At 40.8% G+C, this 18663-nt stretch overlaps 1 protein-coding gene across 1 annotated transcript; it reads right to left on the reverse strand.

The window, feature by feature from the left end:
* Window positions 1-13474: 13474 nt before the first annotated feature.
* LOC131057424 (expansin-A15-like) lies at window positions 13475-14382 on the reverse strand. The gene is made up of 2 exons (XM_057991606.2): window positions 14211-14382; window positions 13475-14118 (listed from the first exon to the last, which is right to left on the reverse strand). The coding sequence occupies exons 1-2, from the start codon at window positions 14380-14382 to the stop codon at window positions 13475-13477; spliced, it is 816 nt and encodes a 271-aa protein (XP_057847589.2).
* Window positions 14383-18663: the final 4281 nt, after the last annotated feature.

Genomic DNA, 18663 nt, shown 5'->3' on the forward strand with positions numbered 1-18663 from the left:
TTATCGGCCATTTCGGCCAGAGCCGTTCTCCTAGCACATGATTCTTCAGGGGGATTCGCCAGGATACCTAGCTTTGGCACACTTTTAGGGTGGAAATCCTCTTTACTATTTGGAAAGATAGAAATGCCTGCATATTTGCTCATTCTCATATGGATTGTCAGATTTCTATGTATTCTAAAGCTACTATTTGCTCTAATGTATTATTTCAGATACAGGTGCAAGCCAATAAAGTGGTGCTTGAAGTGGCTCAGCTCCAGGTCCTCCTAGACCATTGGGGCAATGCCCCGTGCACTATGGTCTGGGTCCCCGACTCGCTCTCCTCCTCCTGCCACCGGTCGCCCTCTCGAGACTAGGGGCGGGGTGGCTCCGCACGCCCCCGATCTCAGCTTCCACCTTGGCATGACTCCTGCCACTCTCGGTGCGCTCGCTCTCCTCCGCCACAGGCTAGCCAGGGGTGGTGTTCTGGTGGGCCGTCAGGGAGTGGGGGTGGTTGGCCCTCTGATGGTGCTCCTGCTCCTAGTACTGTTTCTGGTTTGGGTTGGCTAGGTTCGGATAAAGTCTTTCCACGGCTGGCCCTTTCAATCTCGCCCCAGGGCGAGGGAGAAATTAAAGAAAAAGAAGATAGTGATGGTTGGGCTCCTCCTGATGTCAATCTTGACTCCATTGATGTATGGGGTAAGAACGATGACAAAGACCCTCCTGGCTCTGCTGGCACTGCCTTGGCCGCTTGATGGTCTTTTTTTATTGTTTGTTATCATAGATTTCTGGGCTTGGCCCATGACTCTCTGATTTTCTGGGCTATGCCCATGTGACTTTCAGGGTGTTCTTTCTTACCACCCAACCCTTTTTTTTTGAATTTGTATTTAATCCCTTTATTAATATAGATTAGAGGCTTATTCATAAAAAAAAACTACTCACAATGGACCTATTGAGGGGGTCCACAATGCACTATCTGCAGGGTTTTCTTGTAGTGATTTTGTGTTCATAAGGTTATGGTTTTTGGGAGCCTTCCCAAACCAATTTTTTTGGTGACCTTGGTAGTCCCTTCCATTTTGATAAAATCACCTCTGTCTTGGAAGGTCCTTTAGGAAAACAATTGGAATAATCCTTTCAAAACTCGCTAGATCTATAGAGGTGATATGGATTGGATCTTTTGTGGTGGTCCATGTTATGGTGTCTACAATGGTTATCTTTTGGATGGGATTGGGCTTGTTGCCTTTCTCCCTTTCTATGAACACTGTTATTTCTAATGGTTCTTCTGGTAAAAGGATTTGGGATGCCTTTCAAATCCTGATGTTTGTTCTTCTCTCCCTTGATTACATTGTTCCAATGCAATGGATTTTTGTTGGTAGATGGTTCAAGGTTCTCCTAAACCCCTCTATTGTTATTAGGTGATTTTTCATACTAGGGAACTCTTTCTTGCTAGTTTTTGCTCCAATCAAAAGTATCCTTTTCAAAAATGGTCTGACATTTTGGGTTTTTATTTTTTTGGTGATCTTACTGCTTGTGAGTTTACCCTTGTGCACTTATATGGCAGTTATATATCACTAACGATCCTATCTTGCCTTTTATCTAACCAAAACAATTAAAAGAGTTATGATTGTATGTAACAAATACCTTTCTTATTTCATAAATATAAATAGTATAGATATATTAACTATTGGGTTTTAACATGACTACCCCCTACACTTTTTATAGCTCATATTTATCTTTTACTTGTTACAACTACAAAACACAACACTTTTGTGAAGTTAGACAATCTTTGATGGTTAATATTGCAATGCTACTATTCCAAAGCTCTACATAGGTCTTTCCTATGCTTAGAAATAGCTTTAAACTAATTTTATTGTTAGAATAGTGTTCTCAATGACTTATAAAACTCTTGAACATCATGGCAATATTCTAAACACTACTACTTTGATGGCATAAACTCCTTAACTTTGTCTAGATGGTCATATTCTTTACAAATTCATTGACTAGAAACCTTCAATTTTTAAGGACTCTCCTTCATATCTTACAACTTCAAACCTATTCATTTATAAGGGAATTTAGGAGTCCACGAATGTAAAATAGTAATGTAAATTTATATAATATCAAGTGCTATGTATGAGGTAGTAATAGTCATTTTTCACTGCGTAATGACTTCCACTTCTACAAAATATAAGTGGTCTAACAAGCCTTTGGCTTGGGGAACTCATCTTCAACATTGATTTGAATTCCAAAGATTTGTCATGCTACCATTTATGACTTTGTAATGTTTTATTTTCCTTTTATGTAGTCATACAAACCTTAAACTTTGAACTATACTTTGTTGTGTTTTCAATAGCTTGATTATTTTCATGAAAATCCAATTGGAATAAACCATTAAGATCTCTAGGTTTTAAATAATTATCACATGTACATGATGTTGTGTGAAGAAATATATTAGTCTATAAGAGTTAAAAAAATTATTTTACGTCCTTATCAACCCCTTTGCACTGGATCTTCTCACCTACCTGCCTTGAATCTAGGGTTTTAAGAACTTGCATAACAAAAACTCTTGGAGGTAAAAAATATAGTCTATTATTCAATTGCTAGGGTTGAAAATGGGCTATTTCATTCCTCATGCTTTCTCCATTATTAAGTTGGACCCACCAATATAATAAATCATGAGCTCTATAAACTCTAACAACCCTAAAGAGTTTCAAGTGTCCACCACATTACATATTGCTTAACTAATATTAAAGTGCGTTGTTCAAATTGTAATAATCGCACATCCAATTAGTTCATTAATTTACATAGGTCAAATATTTTTTTGAAATGTCTAAGTATTTACTTTCCATGTTGGTTGAGAATTATCAGAAATGAATGCTTGATTTACATTCACACCCATCTCAAAGAGAGTGCTAATTTTTTATAGTAATTGCAGACTAATATCAATTCCCATTCAGTTTTGGACAAATTTTGATGAAATGTCTTAATGTACTATTACATATTAGCAAATGTTAGACTCTTGTTCTAGGTTTGGCTCATGGCCTACTGTTAATCCCAATTCATGTCACTTTTATATACTCTTACATCCATGCATTTCACCCTATTTCAAAACACATTTTCATACTTTTATCATTTACACATCATTTATTAGCCTATATTGCACCCATATCCAAACAGTCATTTAGTGCCTTGAAATAGCACTTTTTATCCTTGGTTAATATTGAGTGCCCCCAAATTGACCCTATTTTTTTTTTAATTTTAAAATTGTAAATTCGTGTCCTTATGTGAAAACTATCATGAACTCACTCGCTACATGTTTGTACAATTTAACGTTGTGCTTGTATTTTCATTACTCAATTCAACTATGTGAAGGAGGTTTTGAAGATATTCGATATGAGTGACTGTAAACCAGTTGGAACCCCAATGGTTATAGGTTGTAAACTGTCCAAGGAAGATGCATCTAAGACTGTAGATGAAAAGGAATTCAGGTCAATAATTGGCAAACTACACTATATTGTTCACCGTCGACTAGACATTGCCCATGCAGTTGGTATTGTGCCTAGATTTCAGAAGAATCTAAAGGAGGCACATCTGATGGAAACTAAGAGAATCTTTAGATATATGAAAGGTACTGTTGATTATGGATTATGGTATCCATATGGTGGAGATTTTGACTTGGAGGCATACACAGATGCTGATTAGGTAGGAAATATTGGTGACCGGAAGAATAATACTGGTGGAACATTCTTTCTAGGAGGAAGGCTAGTCTCATGGAGTAGTAAAAAGCAGAGTTGCACTTCACAATCTACTGTTGAAGCTGAATATTTGGCAGCTTATATGAATTGCACACAAGCTATGTGGATGAGGCATATTTTGGAAGGTTTGAAGATGAAAATCTTAGAACCTATACAGATGTTGTGTGATAATACAAACGCAATAAACGTTTCTAAAAATCCTATTTTGCACGCAAGGACTAAGAACATTGAATTGAAATATCACTTCTTTAGGGATAAAGTTCAAAGTAAAGATGTTATCTTGGAGCATGTTTTTACCAAGGAGCATCTTCCATATATCTTTACCAAACCTTTGCTTTAGACCGCTTTTGAGTATCTTAGAAGGCAATTGGGGGTTGTCCCTCTTCATGAAGTCAGTTGAACATGATGTTGATTGCATCAGTCCCTGAATTACTTGTAGAATCTTCTATGAATTAATGAAGGAGTGGATGTGTTCCACAAGGGGAGCATCATGTTGCAGAATAACACTGGTACACAGTGAGAGCAGAATTACATGTTTTACTTTCACTTTGGCATTGCTATCAAAGGGGGAGAAGAATTATGTGTCTGACAAGGTGAATACTTGGTAATGTAAACTAGGATGTCTATTCACTAGTGGCAGGCTGAAGACACACAGAGCAAGGTGAATACTTGGTAATGTTAATTAGGATTCCTATTCACCAATCTCAGCGGCAATCAAAGGTGTTGAGATTTGTATTGCCATCAACGCCAAAGGGGGAGATTGTTGGCATGTTTAGTTTGTTTGGGATTTTGCATAGAGATTGCATTAATGATATGTTGTGATTGATGTTAATTGAACCAATAAAAGGTATTCATGTTATTGCTGATATTGTTGTTTTTGATATTGTCTTGTTACCGGTAAGAAGAGAGTTGTACAAGATGTTGTAACCGGTGTATGTAAAGTTTGTGAGTTGAACCGATGTACCTGTGTGAAGGGTTAAACCTTTCTATGTAATGTAACTGGTAAAGCCTATCAGCTGTTAAATCCTAACCGATCAAGTTTGTTGGTTTATTAACTGATGAGTGGTAATGATGGAGACATGTGTGATCATTTTATGAGGATAAATTTAAATTAGTTTGGCATGTTTTCTTATTGTCTAGGAAAGGAGTAAAGCGGATTGCATTTAATGCACAACGTGTGATGAGTTACAAAATCCAATGGAGTGGTGATCATGTAGGGGTTGGAATTGTCTTAAAGAATGTGAAGAGATTGTTATGATTTCTAACGGTCAAGATTGAACCAACTTGTTTCTAATCTCATTTATGAGAATTAGGTTTTTGTTGTGTTACCGACCTAATTGATTTATATTTAAGGTCGATGAAGTTGTTTGTAAAGGTTGTTGGCAAGGTTGATAGAAAACCTATTGAGCGTGTGGTTTCCCAACCAGTGAATGGATCCACACTTTGAGTGAAGGCAGATTGAAGCTTAGAAGGATCTGATCAAGCAACTATAGTGCTACTCAGAGATATCAAGAAAAGTTGTTATTTTCTAACAATTACAAAAGAAGTAAAATCCCTTAACCGGGTAAGCTCTAACAAGCTTGGTTACTCATTAAATCCTCTAACAAGGTGTTCCATTAGCTCGGATTCTTAAATCCTCTAGCGAGGTTACTCCTAATAGGGTATTGTGCTTCTAAGAAGGCATATTTATAAATCCCTTAACTGGGTGATTCTTAACCGGAATTAGTTCTTAACAGGACTTATTGTAATGCTCTAACAGGCTTTGGCTCCTAACAGGGCAAACTTCAAAAGAGTTCAGGTAGCTATCCTTGTGAGTCCCATCTCAACATGGTTTTTACCCATTTGGGTTTTCCACGTATAAACATTTGTGTCAAGTGGTGAATGCTTTTGTGGCTATGATCTTATTTGTTGATTTGATTAACTTCTGATAAGGCATGTTAAGTATAAGCATTGAGAGATGAATATGTTGAGTTATGATTAAGCAGGAATAAATCTTCTGGCTTGGCGCCGGCTTCCAATGCCACTGAACCGACGAAGAATGTTTCAAACCCTTCTTAGAAGGGGAGGACAGCTCTGAGCAAGGTCAATAGCATGCCTCTTCAGCCTCGGCCTGAGTCCACGCCTGAACTTGCTGCCATTATGATGGCCCAGCCACTCAACTCTGCTCCTATTTCAGGAGCCCAAAGGCATTCTCATAGCCCCTCTCTGCCCAGGGAGGAAGGGGAATATGTTCTTGAGAAGAGGAGGATTTCTTCTCCTTCTATCTAGATTGGCTCAGTTTCACCAAAATTTTTGTAGAATCGCTTCTCTTCCTTGGATGGAGAAGAGGCAGAGTCTGATGATATGGACGCACTTCATCCATGAATTTCCTCTCATGGAATGTTCAAGGTCTTACTGACCTCTCTAGAAAGTATATTGTTAGAGATACTTTGAAAAATTTGACTGGCATTGATATTCTTTACCTTCAGGAAGTTAAGGTTTCTGGTTTTTTGCTTGCTTTGGCATGTCGGTCTATCTGGCCAGCCAGTCATATGTTTAGTACTACCCATGAGACTGGGCATGGTAGAGCTGTCACTCTTTTGTCCCCATGATGGCACTCCTGCGTGGTCGACCATGGGTCTGATCCCACGCAACGACTTGTCCGGACTTTGTTTAATATTGATAATAATTCTTTCGGGGTAATTAATGTTTATGCCCTGAATGATGCTGTGGAGTGCTCATTACTCTGGTGATGGATTGTTGACTCACTGCCAATTGCTACTTGGATTTTATGTGGGGACTTCAATATGGTTGAGATGGCTTGTGATAAAGATGGCATCCTGCCCTTTAGATGGGTAGCTGGTGAGTGCGAGGCGTGGTTCTATATGCACAATAAATTGGGGCTTTTTGATCCCAACATGGGACGCCACCATTCTCATATTCCCTAGCACACCTGGTGCAATTTCAGGGCTAGTTCTGATAGAATTTTTAAGCACCTTGATCGTGCCGATGTGCCATGATCTCGGCACAATCTTTTTTCTCCTTCGCCAGCTCCTCCCTTCCAGTTAAGACGTTAATGGATGTGACATTATCTAATCACTTCCCCATCAGTTTTCACATTGAATGGGAGACACGTTAGCCTTGTGCATGCCAGATGCAATTCTTCCTCAACACTTCTTTGCTTGGTCATAAAGCCACTCTGGACCACATTCGCAGAGTTTGGAACTTGGAGTGCAGACCAGCTCATAATATAGGCTGGATTAGGTGGTGGAATGATGCCATCACCCGTACCGCACGCTTCTTGCACATTTATGGGTGCCAACTGGCCATCTTTCGCCGGTTGTCTTACGAGGCAACACGGATGATCTGCTTTCTGCTAACAAGGCTTTAGCAGCTAGCCCTTTTTCTCCAACTTTGCAAGCTAAAGTTGCAGAACTGCAGCACAAAAAGCAAGTTGTAGACAATTATACTGCTAGAGGCATGCAAATCAAGGCCCGTTTGCACTAGCTCAAAATTGGTGATCATGCCTCTAAGGAGTTTTTCTTGGCTTTGCGTGCCAGTCACTCCTCTCCAGGCATTAAAAAGATCAAAGATGGCGTTCAAGTCCTTTCGAAGCTGTCAGACATTCTGCAGACTTTTGTGCGTCATTATGAGCAAGTCTTCATTGCCCAAGACCCCACGCCTGAGCGCCAGCAGGCCCTGCAGGATTGCTTTGCTGTTGTGCCACATAGGCTGTCTATAGCCCAGAAATTTTTTTGTGACCAATTACTTACACTGAAGGATCTGAAAGAGGTATTACTTTTCATGGCCGATGAGAATATTACAAAGCTCTCTGGGACTGTGCGGGTCCCGACTTGTTTCAGGTTTATTTAGAGGCTTTTCATTCTAATTCTCTAGAAGAGCTGATAAATAAAGGAAATTTTAAGTTCATACCTAAAGCTGGTGATCCTGAGGATATTTGCAATTGGCCGCCTATCACGCTCCTCAATGTTTCTTAAAAAATTATTGCTAAAGCTCTTGCTTTAAAAATCCATCATCTTTTGCCTCTCATTGTGCGTCTGGAATAGATTGGATTTATCAAATCCAGGTATATTCTAGATAACATCATCACCATCTAGGAAGGCATGGAGTGGGCCCGGCGCTCCAACTAGAAGGTTGTTTTCATCAAAATTGATTTTGCTAAAGCCTATGATCGTATTGAATGGCCTTTCATTCTTGCCATGTTGCAAGCTTTGGGTTTTGGACTCAATTTTATCGAGTCTATTCATATGCTCTTTGCGGATGCCTCGTCCTATATCACCATCAATGGTCGATAGTCTTCGGCTTTTGGCCTCTTCTTCTCTATTCGGCAGGGTTACCCTTTAGCTCGCTCATTGTATTTGCTTGCCGCTAAAGGGTTTGGTTATCTGTAGGCTAATGCTACATCTTTGCAGCGTGTTAAAGGCATTTCATTACCTAATTCTCAGTTGCAGTTACTCAATGGGCACTTTGTGGATGACTCTTTTCTCACTCTCTTGGAGGAAGAGGAGACTATTCACAAGGCGCTCCAATGCCTGAATATATTCTTTCTTACTTCGGGCTCTGCCATTCAGTGGCAAAAGACACTTTGTTACTGGTAGTATGTTCTGCCTTGTCCTGCTTGGCTGCAACCTGTTGGCTGGAAGTGGATTGGGCTAGGTGAAACTTTCCACTTTTTGGGCATTCCTTTTGCTTTTCAAGCCTCCCCAGCGGAGCTTTGGCAGGTTGTGCTTGCTCGGGTGGAGAAAAAGCTAGCTTGTTGGATCACCAAGCCTCTATCTTTGGCGGGGAAGTTCCAGATTTGTTCTAAAGTTTTGGCCGCTACTCATGTTTATTATTCCTCTTGCTGGGCGCCTTCTAAAGCTGCTTATAACAAGCTTGAAAAATTACTTCGTGTTTTTATTTGGGCTTCCTCTAATACTTATCATGGATTCCATCGTGTCGCCTGAGATATTTGTTGTCTCCCCAGGGACTCTAGAGGCTTGGGTCTGTTGTCCACCCAGAGGTAGGGAATTGCTTTATGTGTCAAATGGGTTATTCGCACCCTTACAGGTGATGAGGCTTGGAAAATTCTCCTTCGCCACTGCATTCAGTCCAGTTTCCTTGTCAACAGATTGTCCTGGAAAGGAATTGATCTCTAGACCCTTCTGGTTATGAAAGAGGCAGTTCAGATAGTTGGTACGTTTGTTGCCAAACTCATTTGGCGTGCCTGGGAGTCTGTCAAACCCTGGCTCCGATGGTCTAGCTCTGGCTTTCAGGACGGGTTCTCATTGAACCAACATAATGTGTGGTGGTCGCCCCTGTTTGCCAGAAATGGCGAGCCCTTAGCCAAAGTGCCCTAGCTCAAAGCTCTCAAATTTCATAAGAAGGGTATTCATACTCTTCATCAACTTTTTCTCAGACCTACCATGTCCATCATGAAGTGGGACGAGTTTTGTGCTTTGTATAGTTTTCAAAACCATGACCAGACTACTTTTGATGGTCTAGTGAGTGCTATCCCAGATGAGATGCTTCATAAAATTGGTATTTGTGTGCCCAAGCCTTGGTGAAAAGATTGGAAATGGTACCCAGATAGTCCTTTCAGAAACAACAAGGCTCGGCTTGGTTACAGGTGGTTGTTGCCTCACTTTCCCATGATCTAGAGTCTGAATCAGAGGTGGTTACTTCAATCTCCTGAGCCTGTTTCACGTAAAAGATTTGCCAACACTTGGTCTACAAGTGTTGAGCCGAAGCTCGCCCATTTTGCTTGGGGTATTCTTTTCCAAGGCTTGCATGTGGGCTCTCGGCTTGTTCTGTTGGGGGTTCCGGACCCTCGGTGCCCGTTTTGTGGGCAGTCTAAGACTTTTAAGCATCTCTTTTGGTTTTGCCCAAGGGCCCAACAGTATTGGAACTGGATACATTATTTTTTTCGGCCATTTCGGCTAGAGCCGTTTTGCTAGCACATGATTCTTCTGGGGGATTTGCCCAGATTCCCAACTAAATATACCTAGCTTTGGCACACTTTCAGGGTGGAAATCCTCTTTACTATTTGGAAAGATAGAAATGCTTGCATATTTTCTTATTCTCATATGGATTGTCGGATTTCTATGTATTCTAAAGCTACTATTTGCTCTAATGTATTATTTTAGATACAGGTGCAAGCCAATAAAGTGGTGCTTGAAGTGGCTCACCTCCAAGTCCTCCTAGACCATTGGGGCAATGCCCCGTGCACTGTGGTCTGGGTCCTCGACTCGCTCTCCTCCTCCTGAAACCGGTCGCCCTCTCGGGGCCGGCAGTGGGGTGGCTCCACGCGCCACCGCTATCAGCCTCCACCTCGGCGCGACTCCCACCACTCTCGGTGCCCTCGCTCTCCTCCACCGCAGGCTAGCCAGGGGTGGTGTTCTGGTGGGCTGTCGGGGAGTGGGGGTGGTTGGCCCTCTGATGGTGCTCCTGCTCCTGGTACTGTTTCTGGTTTGGGTTGGCCAGATTCAGATAAAGTCTTTCCACGGCTGGCCCTTTTGATCTTGCCCCAACGGGAGGAATAAATCAAAGCAAAAGAAGATAATGATGGTTGGGCTCCTCCTGACATCAATCTTGACCCCACTGATGTATGGGGTAAGAAAGATGACAGAGACCCTCCTAGCTCTGCTGGCACTGCCTTGGCCGCTTGATGGGCTTTTTTTATTATTTTTTATCGTAGAATTCTGGGCTTGGCCCATGACTCTTTGATTTTCTGGTCTATGCCCATGTGACTTTCGGGGTGTGCTTTCTTACCACCCAACCCTTTTTTTTTGAATTTGTATTTAATCTCTTTATTAATATAGATTACAGGCTTATTCATCAAAAAAAAACTACTCACAATGGACCTATTGAGGGGGTCCACAATGCACTATCTATACGGTTTTCTTGTAGTGATTTTGTGTTCATAAGGTTGTGGTTTTTGGGAGCCTTCCCAAACCAATTATTTTTGGTGACCTTGGTAGTCCCTTCCATTTTGATAAAATCACCTCTTTCTTGGAAGGTCCTTTAGGAAAATGATTGGAAGAATCCTTTCAAAACTCGCTAGATCTATAGAGGTGATATGGTGTGGATCTTTTGTGGTGGTCCATGTTATGGTGTCTACAATGGTTATCTTTTGGATGGGATTGGGCTTGTTGCCTTTCTCCCTTTCTATGAACATTGTTATTTCTAATGGTTCTTCTGGTAAAAGGATTTGGGATGCCTTTCAAATCTTGATGTTTGTTCTTCTCTCCCTTGATTACATTGTTCCAATGCAATGGATTTTTGTTTGTAGATGGTTCAAGGTTCTCCTAAACCCCTCTATTGTTATTAGGTGATTTTTCTTGCTAGGGAACTCTTTCTTGGTAGTTTATACTCCAATCAAAAGTATCCTTTTCAAAAATGGTCTGACATTTTGGGTTTTTATTTTTTTGGTGATCTTACTGCTTGTGAGTTTACCCTTGTGCACTTATATGGTAGTTATGTATCACTAACGATCCTATCTTGCCTTTTATCTAACTAAAACAATTAAAAGAGTTATGATTGTATGTAACAAATACCTTTCTTATTTCATAAATATAAATAGTATAGATATATTAACTACTGGGTTTTAACATGACTAACCCCTACACTTTTTACAGCTCATATTGATCTTTTACTTGTTACAACTACAAAACACAACACTTTTGTGAAGTTAGACAACCTTTGATGCTTAATATTGCAATGTTACTATTCCAAAGCTCTACATACGTATTTCCTATGCTTAGAAATAGCTTTAAACTAATTTTATTATTAGAATAGAGTTCTCAATGACTTATAAAACTCTTGAAGATCATAGCAATATTCTAAACACTACTACTTTGATGGCATAAACTCCTTAACTTTGTCTAGATGGTCATATTCTTTACAAATTCATTGACTAGAAACCTTGAATTTTTAAGGACTCTCCTTCATATCTTACAACTTCAAACCTATTCATTTATAAGGGAATTTAGGAGTCCACGAATGTAAAATAGTAACGTAAATTTATATAATATCAAGTGCTATGTATGAGGTAGCCATAATCATTTTTCACTCTATAATGACTTCCACTTCTACAAAATATAAGTGGTCTAACAAGCCTTTGGCTTGGGGAACTCATCTTCAACATTGATTTGAATTCCAAAGATTTGTCATGCTACCATTTATGACTTTGTAATGTTTTATTTGCCTTTTATGTAGTCATACAAACCTTAAACTTTGAACTATACTTTGTTGTGTTTTCAATAGCTTGATTATTTTCATGAAAATCCAATTGGAATAAACCATTAAGATCTCTAGGTTTTAAATAATTATCTCATGTACATGATGTTGTGTGAAGAAATATATTAGTCTATAAGAGTTAAAGAATTTATTTTACGTCCTTATCAACCCCTTTGCACTGGATCTTCTCACCTACCTGCCTTGAATCTAGGGTTTTAAGAACTTGCATAACAAAAACTCTTGGAGGTAAAAAATATAGTCTATTATTCAATTGCTAGGGTTGAAAATGGGCTATTTCATTCCTCATGCTTTCTCCTTTATTAAGTTGGACCCACCAATATAATAAATCATGAGCTCTATAAACTCTAATAACCCTAAAGAGTTTCAATTGTCCACCACATTACATATTGCTTAACTAATATTAAAGTGCATTGTTCAAATTGTAATAATCGCACATCCAATTAGTTCATTAATTTACATAGGTGAAATATCTTTTTGAAATGTCTAACTATTTACTTTCCATGTTGGTTGAGAATTATCAGAAACGAATGCTTGATTTACATTCACACCCATCTCAAAGAGAGTGCTAATTTTTTATAGTAATTGCAGACTAATATCAATTCCCATTCAGTTTTGGACAAATTTTGATGAAATGTCTTAATGTACTATTACATATTAGCAAATGTTAGACTCTTGTTCTAGGTTTGGCTCATGGCCTACTGTTAATCCCAATTCATGTCACTTTTATATACTATTACATCCATGCATTTCACCCTATTTCAAAACACATTTTCAGATATTTATCATTTACACATCATTTATTAGCCTATATTGCACCCATATCCAAACAGTCATTTAGTGCCTTGAAATAGCACTTTTTATCCTTGGTTAATATTGAGTGCCCCCAAATTGACCCTTTTTTTTTTTTAATTTTAAAATTGTAAATTCATGTCCTTATTTGACAACTATCATGAACTCTCTCTCTACATGTTTGTACAATTTAACGTTGTGTTTTCTTAATTAAAGTTATTTATCTATACTATCACTTAATAAATGAAATGATAGAAAAGCTTAAACAAAAGAATATTTGAATTTGCAGTTTAACGAACCTATTACATCATAATCATAAACTAAATTTGTAGGTTTTTTCATACCGTGTTTGATTATTTTCTTAAACCTTTGAAGCTAATTTGAATAGAGGTTTACGTAAAAATGATTAAGGCACAATAATACATGTGATGAAAAAATCCACACCTGCATCCACCCTATACATATATACATATAACCAGTGATAACCTGACTCAAAAAATAATAACCACCCATTTCTCAATGGAAATGGAATATGTCGCCTAGTCCAAGAAGGCAAACAAGTCTGAAACAGGGAAAAGAAAAGAAAATAGCAAGGACGAGCGGGCGCCACTCATGAAGCACCTCCGCAGCATCATCTTCGCCTTGTAATATGCACAGCTGAACAGTGAAGCACTGCATTTGACGGTACTAAAATCTGGAGAACTCCGCCGGAGTTGCGGTTAGAATTGTCGTCCCTCGAAAGTCTGGCCGAACTGCCACGAGTTGGGAACCACCCCGCGGGAAATGACGCTCCTCCCATCGCTGGTGGTCACTCTGAAAGACAACGTCTGCCCCATCATGTTCAAATGGCTCTGCCAATTTTGGCCCCAATTCCGCTTCAGACTTTGCCAGCCGGAATTACCAGGGATTTGCGGGTGCTTGGCCTTCACGTAAACGGCCACCACGTCTCCGGCTCCTCCAACATTGGTGACCAGCACCATCTGGTAATACTGCGACCCCAATATGGTCAACCTCATTCCTCCCTTCTTCACGCATTCCACCCGCCTGTAGCGGACGGGTACAACGCCGCCCTTGTATAACGCAATCTGCTCGAACGCAGGCACCACCAAATCGAAGTGTGAGAGAGGAGGATTGCACCACCCGCCCGCATCGTTGGCGTGGGCAAAGTTGGGCGGGCAGAAGTTGGTGGCGGTGACGGTGACTGTCTTCCCTGGCAGACACCACTGCGGATCCTCCTCCGCCTTGCATTGCAATTTGTAACATCCTCCGCAGCTCAGCCCATCATTGAACAGTGCGGTGCTCAGAGCAGCCGTGTATATGCGGTACCCTTGCGGGGGCAGGTTGCCGTACCCACATGCACCTCCTTTGCATTCAATACAAACCGGATTTAAAAAAATTTATAACGAAATGCATTGAATTTCAATGAGATTGCACATGCATATAATGTAAATATACCCATAGTTCCAGACTCATCGTAGCCTCCATAGAAAGTGGCGTGGGCATCTTGCCACTGCTGCTTCGCGTGGAAATGACCGTGGCCATGGCGTGCGCAAACTGGGAAAAGCATACACCAAAATGTTAATGCCAGTACTGCCAAAGCAACCGAACGTGCCAATATAGATGCCATTCTTCTTTCTCGTCTAGTATGAAGTCCGTCCTAAAATTATCTGGATAATTGGTCTCTCGAAAGTAGTTGTTTGTACATGCAATGGAGGAAAGGTTCTTATATAGTGTATCACATTGAGCTAGGCAATTCTCAACGTCAATCTAATTGGCTACACACTACTGTGAATCTTTAACAAAAATAACAAGAAAAGCAAACTCCTTGTGATGGAGAGAATGTTTTAGATCCGCTGTTAACGGCTCGCTTTCCGGGGGTTATTATATAAGTTTGAATAAATCCTGGTGTTTCTGTTGGATAAATTTACCAGTATGGCGACATGGTATTCTGATTTAGACAATGTCTTTAATTAATATCTTGTAAGTCGAACTGAATGTCTGCATGATATGTTTGCCAGGTATTGAAAGTCGAAGAGAGTTCTCAGAAAACGACAATTCCTATGAGTAAGCGTGAATGGCCTTTTTTATTCATCGTTAGAATGTTCCATACGACCTGTTCCACCTTTTGCATTACAATTTACAAGCGTCATAAAATCTCTAGGATAATCAAATAAAACAAATAAAAATATGTAAGTTATATCGGAAAAATTAAAAATGTTAGTTTAAACAAATTAAATGTAATAGATCTCGGGATGGCGATCGCGTGGGAGTGCAGGCGAGCTAGGGCACCCGAGCCCTAGCTTGCAGTCTGTTTTTTCTGTGCGCTGGGTGTTTGCTTGCTCACGGGGGGTCAAGGGGACCAGGCTGCCATTGGGTTTTCTTCTGTGGGCGCTGTGTTTTTCTTCCTCTGGTGCTGCGTTGAGGACAGATTTTGCGGACTCCAAAAGGGGTTTTTTCTTTTCAATCTTAGCGTCCTCTGGTCTGTGCATGGTGCATGCTTGGGGAGGCGCGTTCTTTTTCCTTTTATTGCTGCTTCTTGTGTCGGTGCGCCCGTTCTGGGCTCTTATTTTGGATTTGGCGTGGTGAGCGGGGGGCTGCAAGAGCCTTCATACTGGTGTTATAAATGGATGCCCACGTGTCTTTAGATATGGCAGGTATTGATTCTGCTTCGGCTGGGGTGAATGCTAATATTCCTCCTCAACATTCTTCTGGTTCGGGTGGGGTTCGAAATGGTGCCCTTAAACTGCATAAGGTTAATGGATGCTTGGAGAGGACTCAAGAACGTCCAGTTTTAGTAGTGCAATCAGAATCGATAGCTGAAGATATTGAATACTATTGCAACCATGTTTTGATTTGCAAGTTCCTGGGGATGAGGGTTTCTCTCGCATTTCTTGATAATTGGATTCGTAAGACATGGAACCCGGAAGGTGATTTTGATATTCTAATGGCTGCAAATAACTTCTTTATGGTTGATTTCTCGTGTGCTTCTGATCGAAACAGGGCTTTTGAAGGTGGTCCGTACTTCTATAATCAGGTGGGACTTTTCATCAAACCATGGCATGCTGGCTTTAACTCGGCAAAGGAATTACCTTCTAGAGTCCCAGTTTGGGTTCGTCTGCCTCGACTACCACTAGAATGTTGGAGAAGTGATATATTGCAGTCGATTGCGTTGTTGCTAGGAAGACCTATTGGTCCTTCTCAACAGACTCTGAATAAGCGCATTTTTTCTTATGCTAGGGTTTGTGTTGAAATTGATTTGAGTAAGCCGTTACCAGATTCTATTGATATGACTGTTGGATCCTGCTCCTGGACTCAACCGTTAGACTACGAGATGCTACCATTCAGGTGTTGAGTATGTCATGAGTATGGACATCTCCAACGGAGGTGTCCCCGTGCTTCAGGTGTTTTTGGTACAAGTAATGCCTCTTCTCAGCCCTCTTTGAATGCAGATAAGGGTAAAGCTCCTATGCAGGGTGGGGGGGCTGATAAAGAGGGATTTATCCCAGTTAAGACTAGGAATCGTAATCGAGGCCAAAAGAGATCATTTAAAGATAGGCAAGAGGAAGAGACTCTCAACAGATTTGAGGCTCTTGAGGATTTAGTTCAAGAGGAGGGTTTTCAAGAAGTCCTATAGAGATCAGGGAATTCTTTAGTGGAGGATGTGCCTGGAGTTCAGTCTTCTGGGCCTCCAAATTTGACTTAGATTGGAGTACAGGGTGCTCAGATAGCTACTGTTGAATCTTCTCTAGACCTTGCTTTGGCTACGACTGATTTGGTGTTGGAGGCATCTTGTGGGCCTGCAGACATTGGTGGAGTTCTCCCTGTGATGCAAGGTGCTTCTGATCTAGGTAAACAGAAGACTCACCCCCCTGGTTTAGGTCTGCATCAAAAGACTTTCAAGAAAGGGGCTCTTGAGAAATCTCTTAAGGTGGGTAGAAAGAAGGATCAAGAAAAAGTCAAGCTAATTGGTGAGACATTGGTAGAGTCAGGTTCGGTGAAGACTATTGATTCTCACTTCTCTTAGCCTCTTCGATGATTGTGCTCTCTTGGAATGTGCGGGGTATGAATAGCATCCCTAGACAAAAGGCTATTCGGGATTTGATTTGGTCGCATTCTCCTGATGTGGTTTTCTTACAGGAAACTAAGTTGTCTATTGATAGTATGTTGGCGGTGGCTTCTAGGATTAGGGTTCGAGGTCAGTGCCAATGTGTTGGGGCATTTGGTAATTCTGGGGGGGTGGCTTGTTTGTGGGACCCATGCAGAGTTAGACCTATTTGGTGGTTCTCTTGCAGAGGTTCAATTTCTTGTGTTGCTTCCCATCTTGAGTTAGGGGAGAGAGTTCTCTTCTCGAACTTGTATGCACCGACTGACCTTCAGGGTAAGGTTCTATTGTGGGATCATGTGTGATATGTGAGGTCTCTGGATCCTTACCTTCCTTGGATCCTGGCTGGAGATCTTAATGCTGTCACTTCTTTAGAGGAGAAGTGGGGTGGTAATGTCCGTTTGGATTCTGCTTCGACACTCTTGAAGGATAATATTGCTCTCTTGAACCTGGTTGACATTAAGCTGAGTAATGGGCTATTTACCTGGAGTAATAGAAGATGTGGGGAAGCAGCTATTTCTGAAAGATTAGATAGATTCCTGGTTTCCAGTTTTTGGATGGGGGATAGGTGGGTGACTACCTCTGAGATTTTGGATGGCAGGGGTTTTGATCATTGGCCTATCAAAATTTCTGCTACTTTACCCTGACAAGGTATAAACCAGTCTTTTAAGTTTCAGCTTATGTGGCTCAGGGATGAGTCTCTTCATGACTTAGTTCTTGGATGGTGGAGTTTTGGGAAGCCGGCTCATGGGACTGCTATGTACTCCTTCTCAAAGAAACTCCAGTTTGTGAAGTATAAGTTGAAGCGTTGGAATAGGCAGCACTTTGGTAATCTCTTCCAAGAAAAGAAAAATGCTCAGTCTCAGTTGGATTCAATTACCCGACAGATTCGGGACCAAGGTTTCACGGAGGAGCTTGGTGTGCTTGAAGCAGCTACGGTGAAGGTTGTGGAAGAATGGAACTTAAGGGAGAAGATCTTTTGGAAATAGAAATCCAGAATTGAGTGGCTCCAAGATGGAGATAGGAATACTTCCTTCTTCCACAACTCTGTGAAGGACAGAAAGCAAGGTAATGTTATCTCCTCTTTAGTGTCGGAGAATGGTGAGACTTTTTCGTCTTCCGCTTCTATTTCTGCTGAGTCTTCTCGATTCTTCTCTGCGTTGCTGTTTGAGGATTCCCCTCCTACGGAGGTGGATGAAGCTTTGATCCTGGGTAGCATACCGAATTTGGTTACTAGAGAAATGAATGAATCTTTGCTTCGTCCTATCCCTTTATTTGAGCTTGAGGCAGTTGTTTTTCAGATGAAAAGAGGAAAAGCCCCAGGGCCTGACGGGTTTCTGGCTAAATTCTTCCAGGAGTTTTGGGAAGTGATTAAATTGGACCTTCTGGCAGTTGTTCAAGAATCTCTTTTGAACAAACAAATGTTGAGATCTATGAATGCTACTTTTTTGACCCTCATACCAAAGAAGGTGGAAGATAATACTTTGGATAATTTTAGGCCCATTGCTTTGTGTAATGTGGTGTATAAAATTATCACAAAGCTGATTGCTGAGCGGCTGAAACCTTGGTTAGGTAGACTAATCTTAGAAGAACAAGGGGGTTTTGTTGTTGGTAGACAAATTTTAGATGGTGTCATTATTGCTGGCGAGACCATTCATTCTATGGCGAGCTCTAAAGAGAAAGCCACGTTCATCAAGTTGGACATCGCTAAAGCTTACGATCGTGTTAAATGGGCCTTCTTGTTCAAGCTTCTGGAAGCTTTTGGTTTTGCTGGTGATTGGATTGAGTGGGTCAGGAGTTGTGTCA

The sequence above is a fragment of the Cryptomeria japonica genome, chromosome 7, assembly GCF_030272615.1.
Source record: "Cryptomeria japonica chromosome 7, Sugi_1.0, whole genome shotgun sequence".
Classification (NCBI taxonomy): Eukaryota; Viridiplantae; Streptophyta; class Pinopsida; order Cupressales; family Cupressaceae; genus Cryptomeria; species Cryptomeria japonica.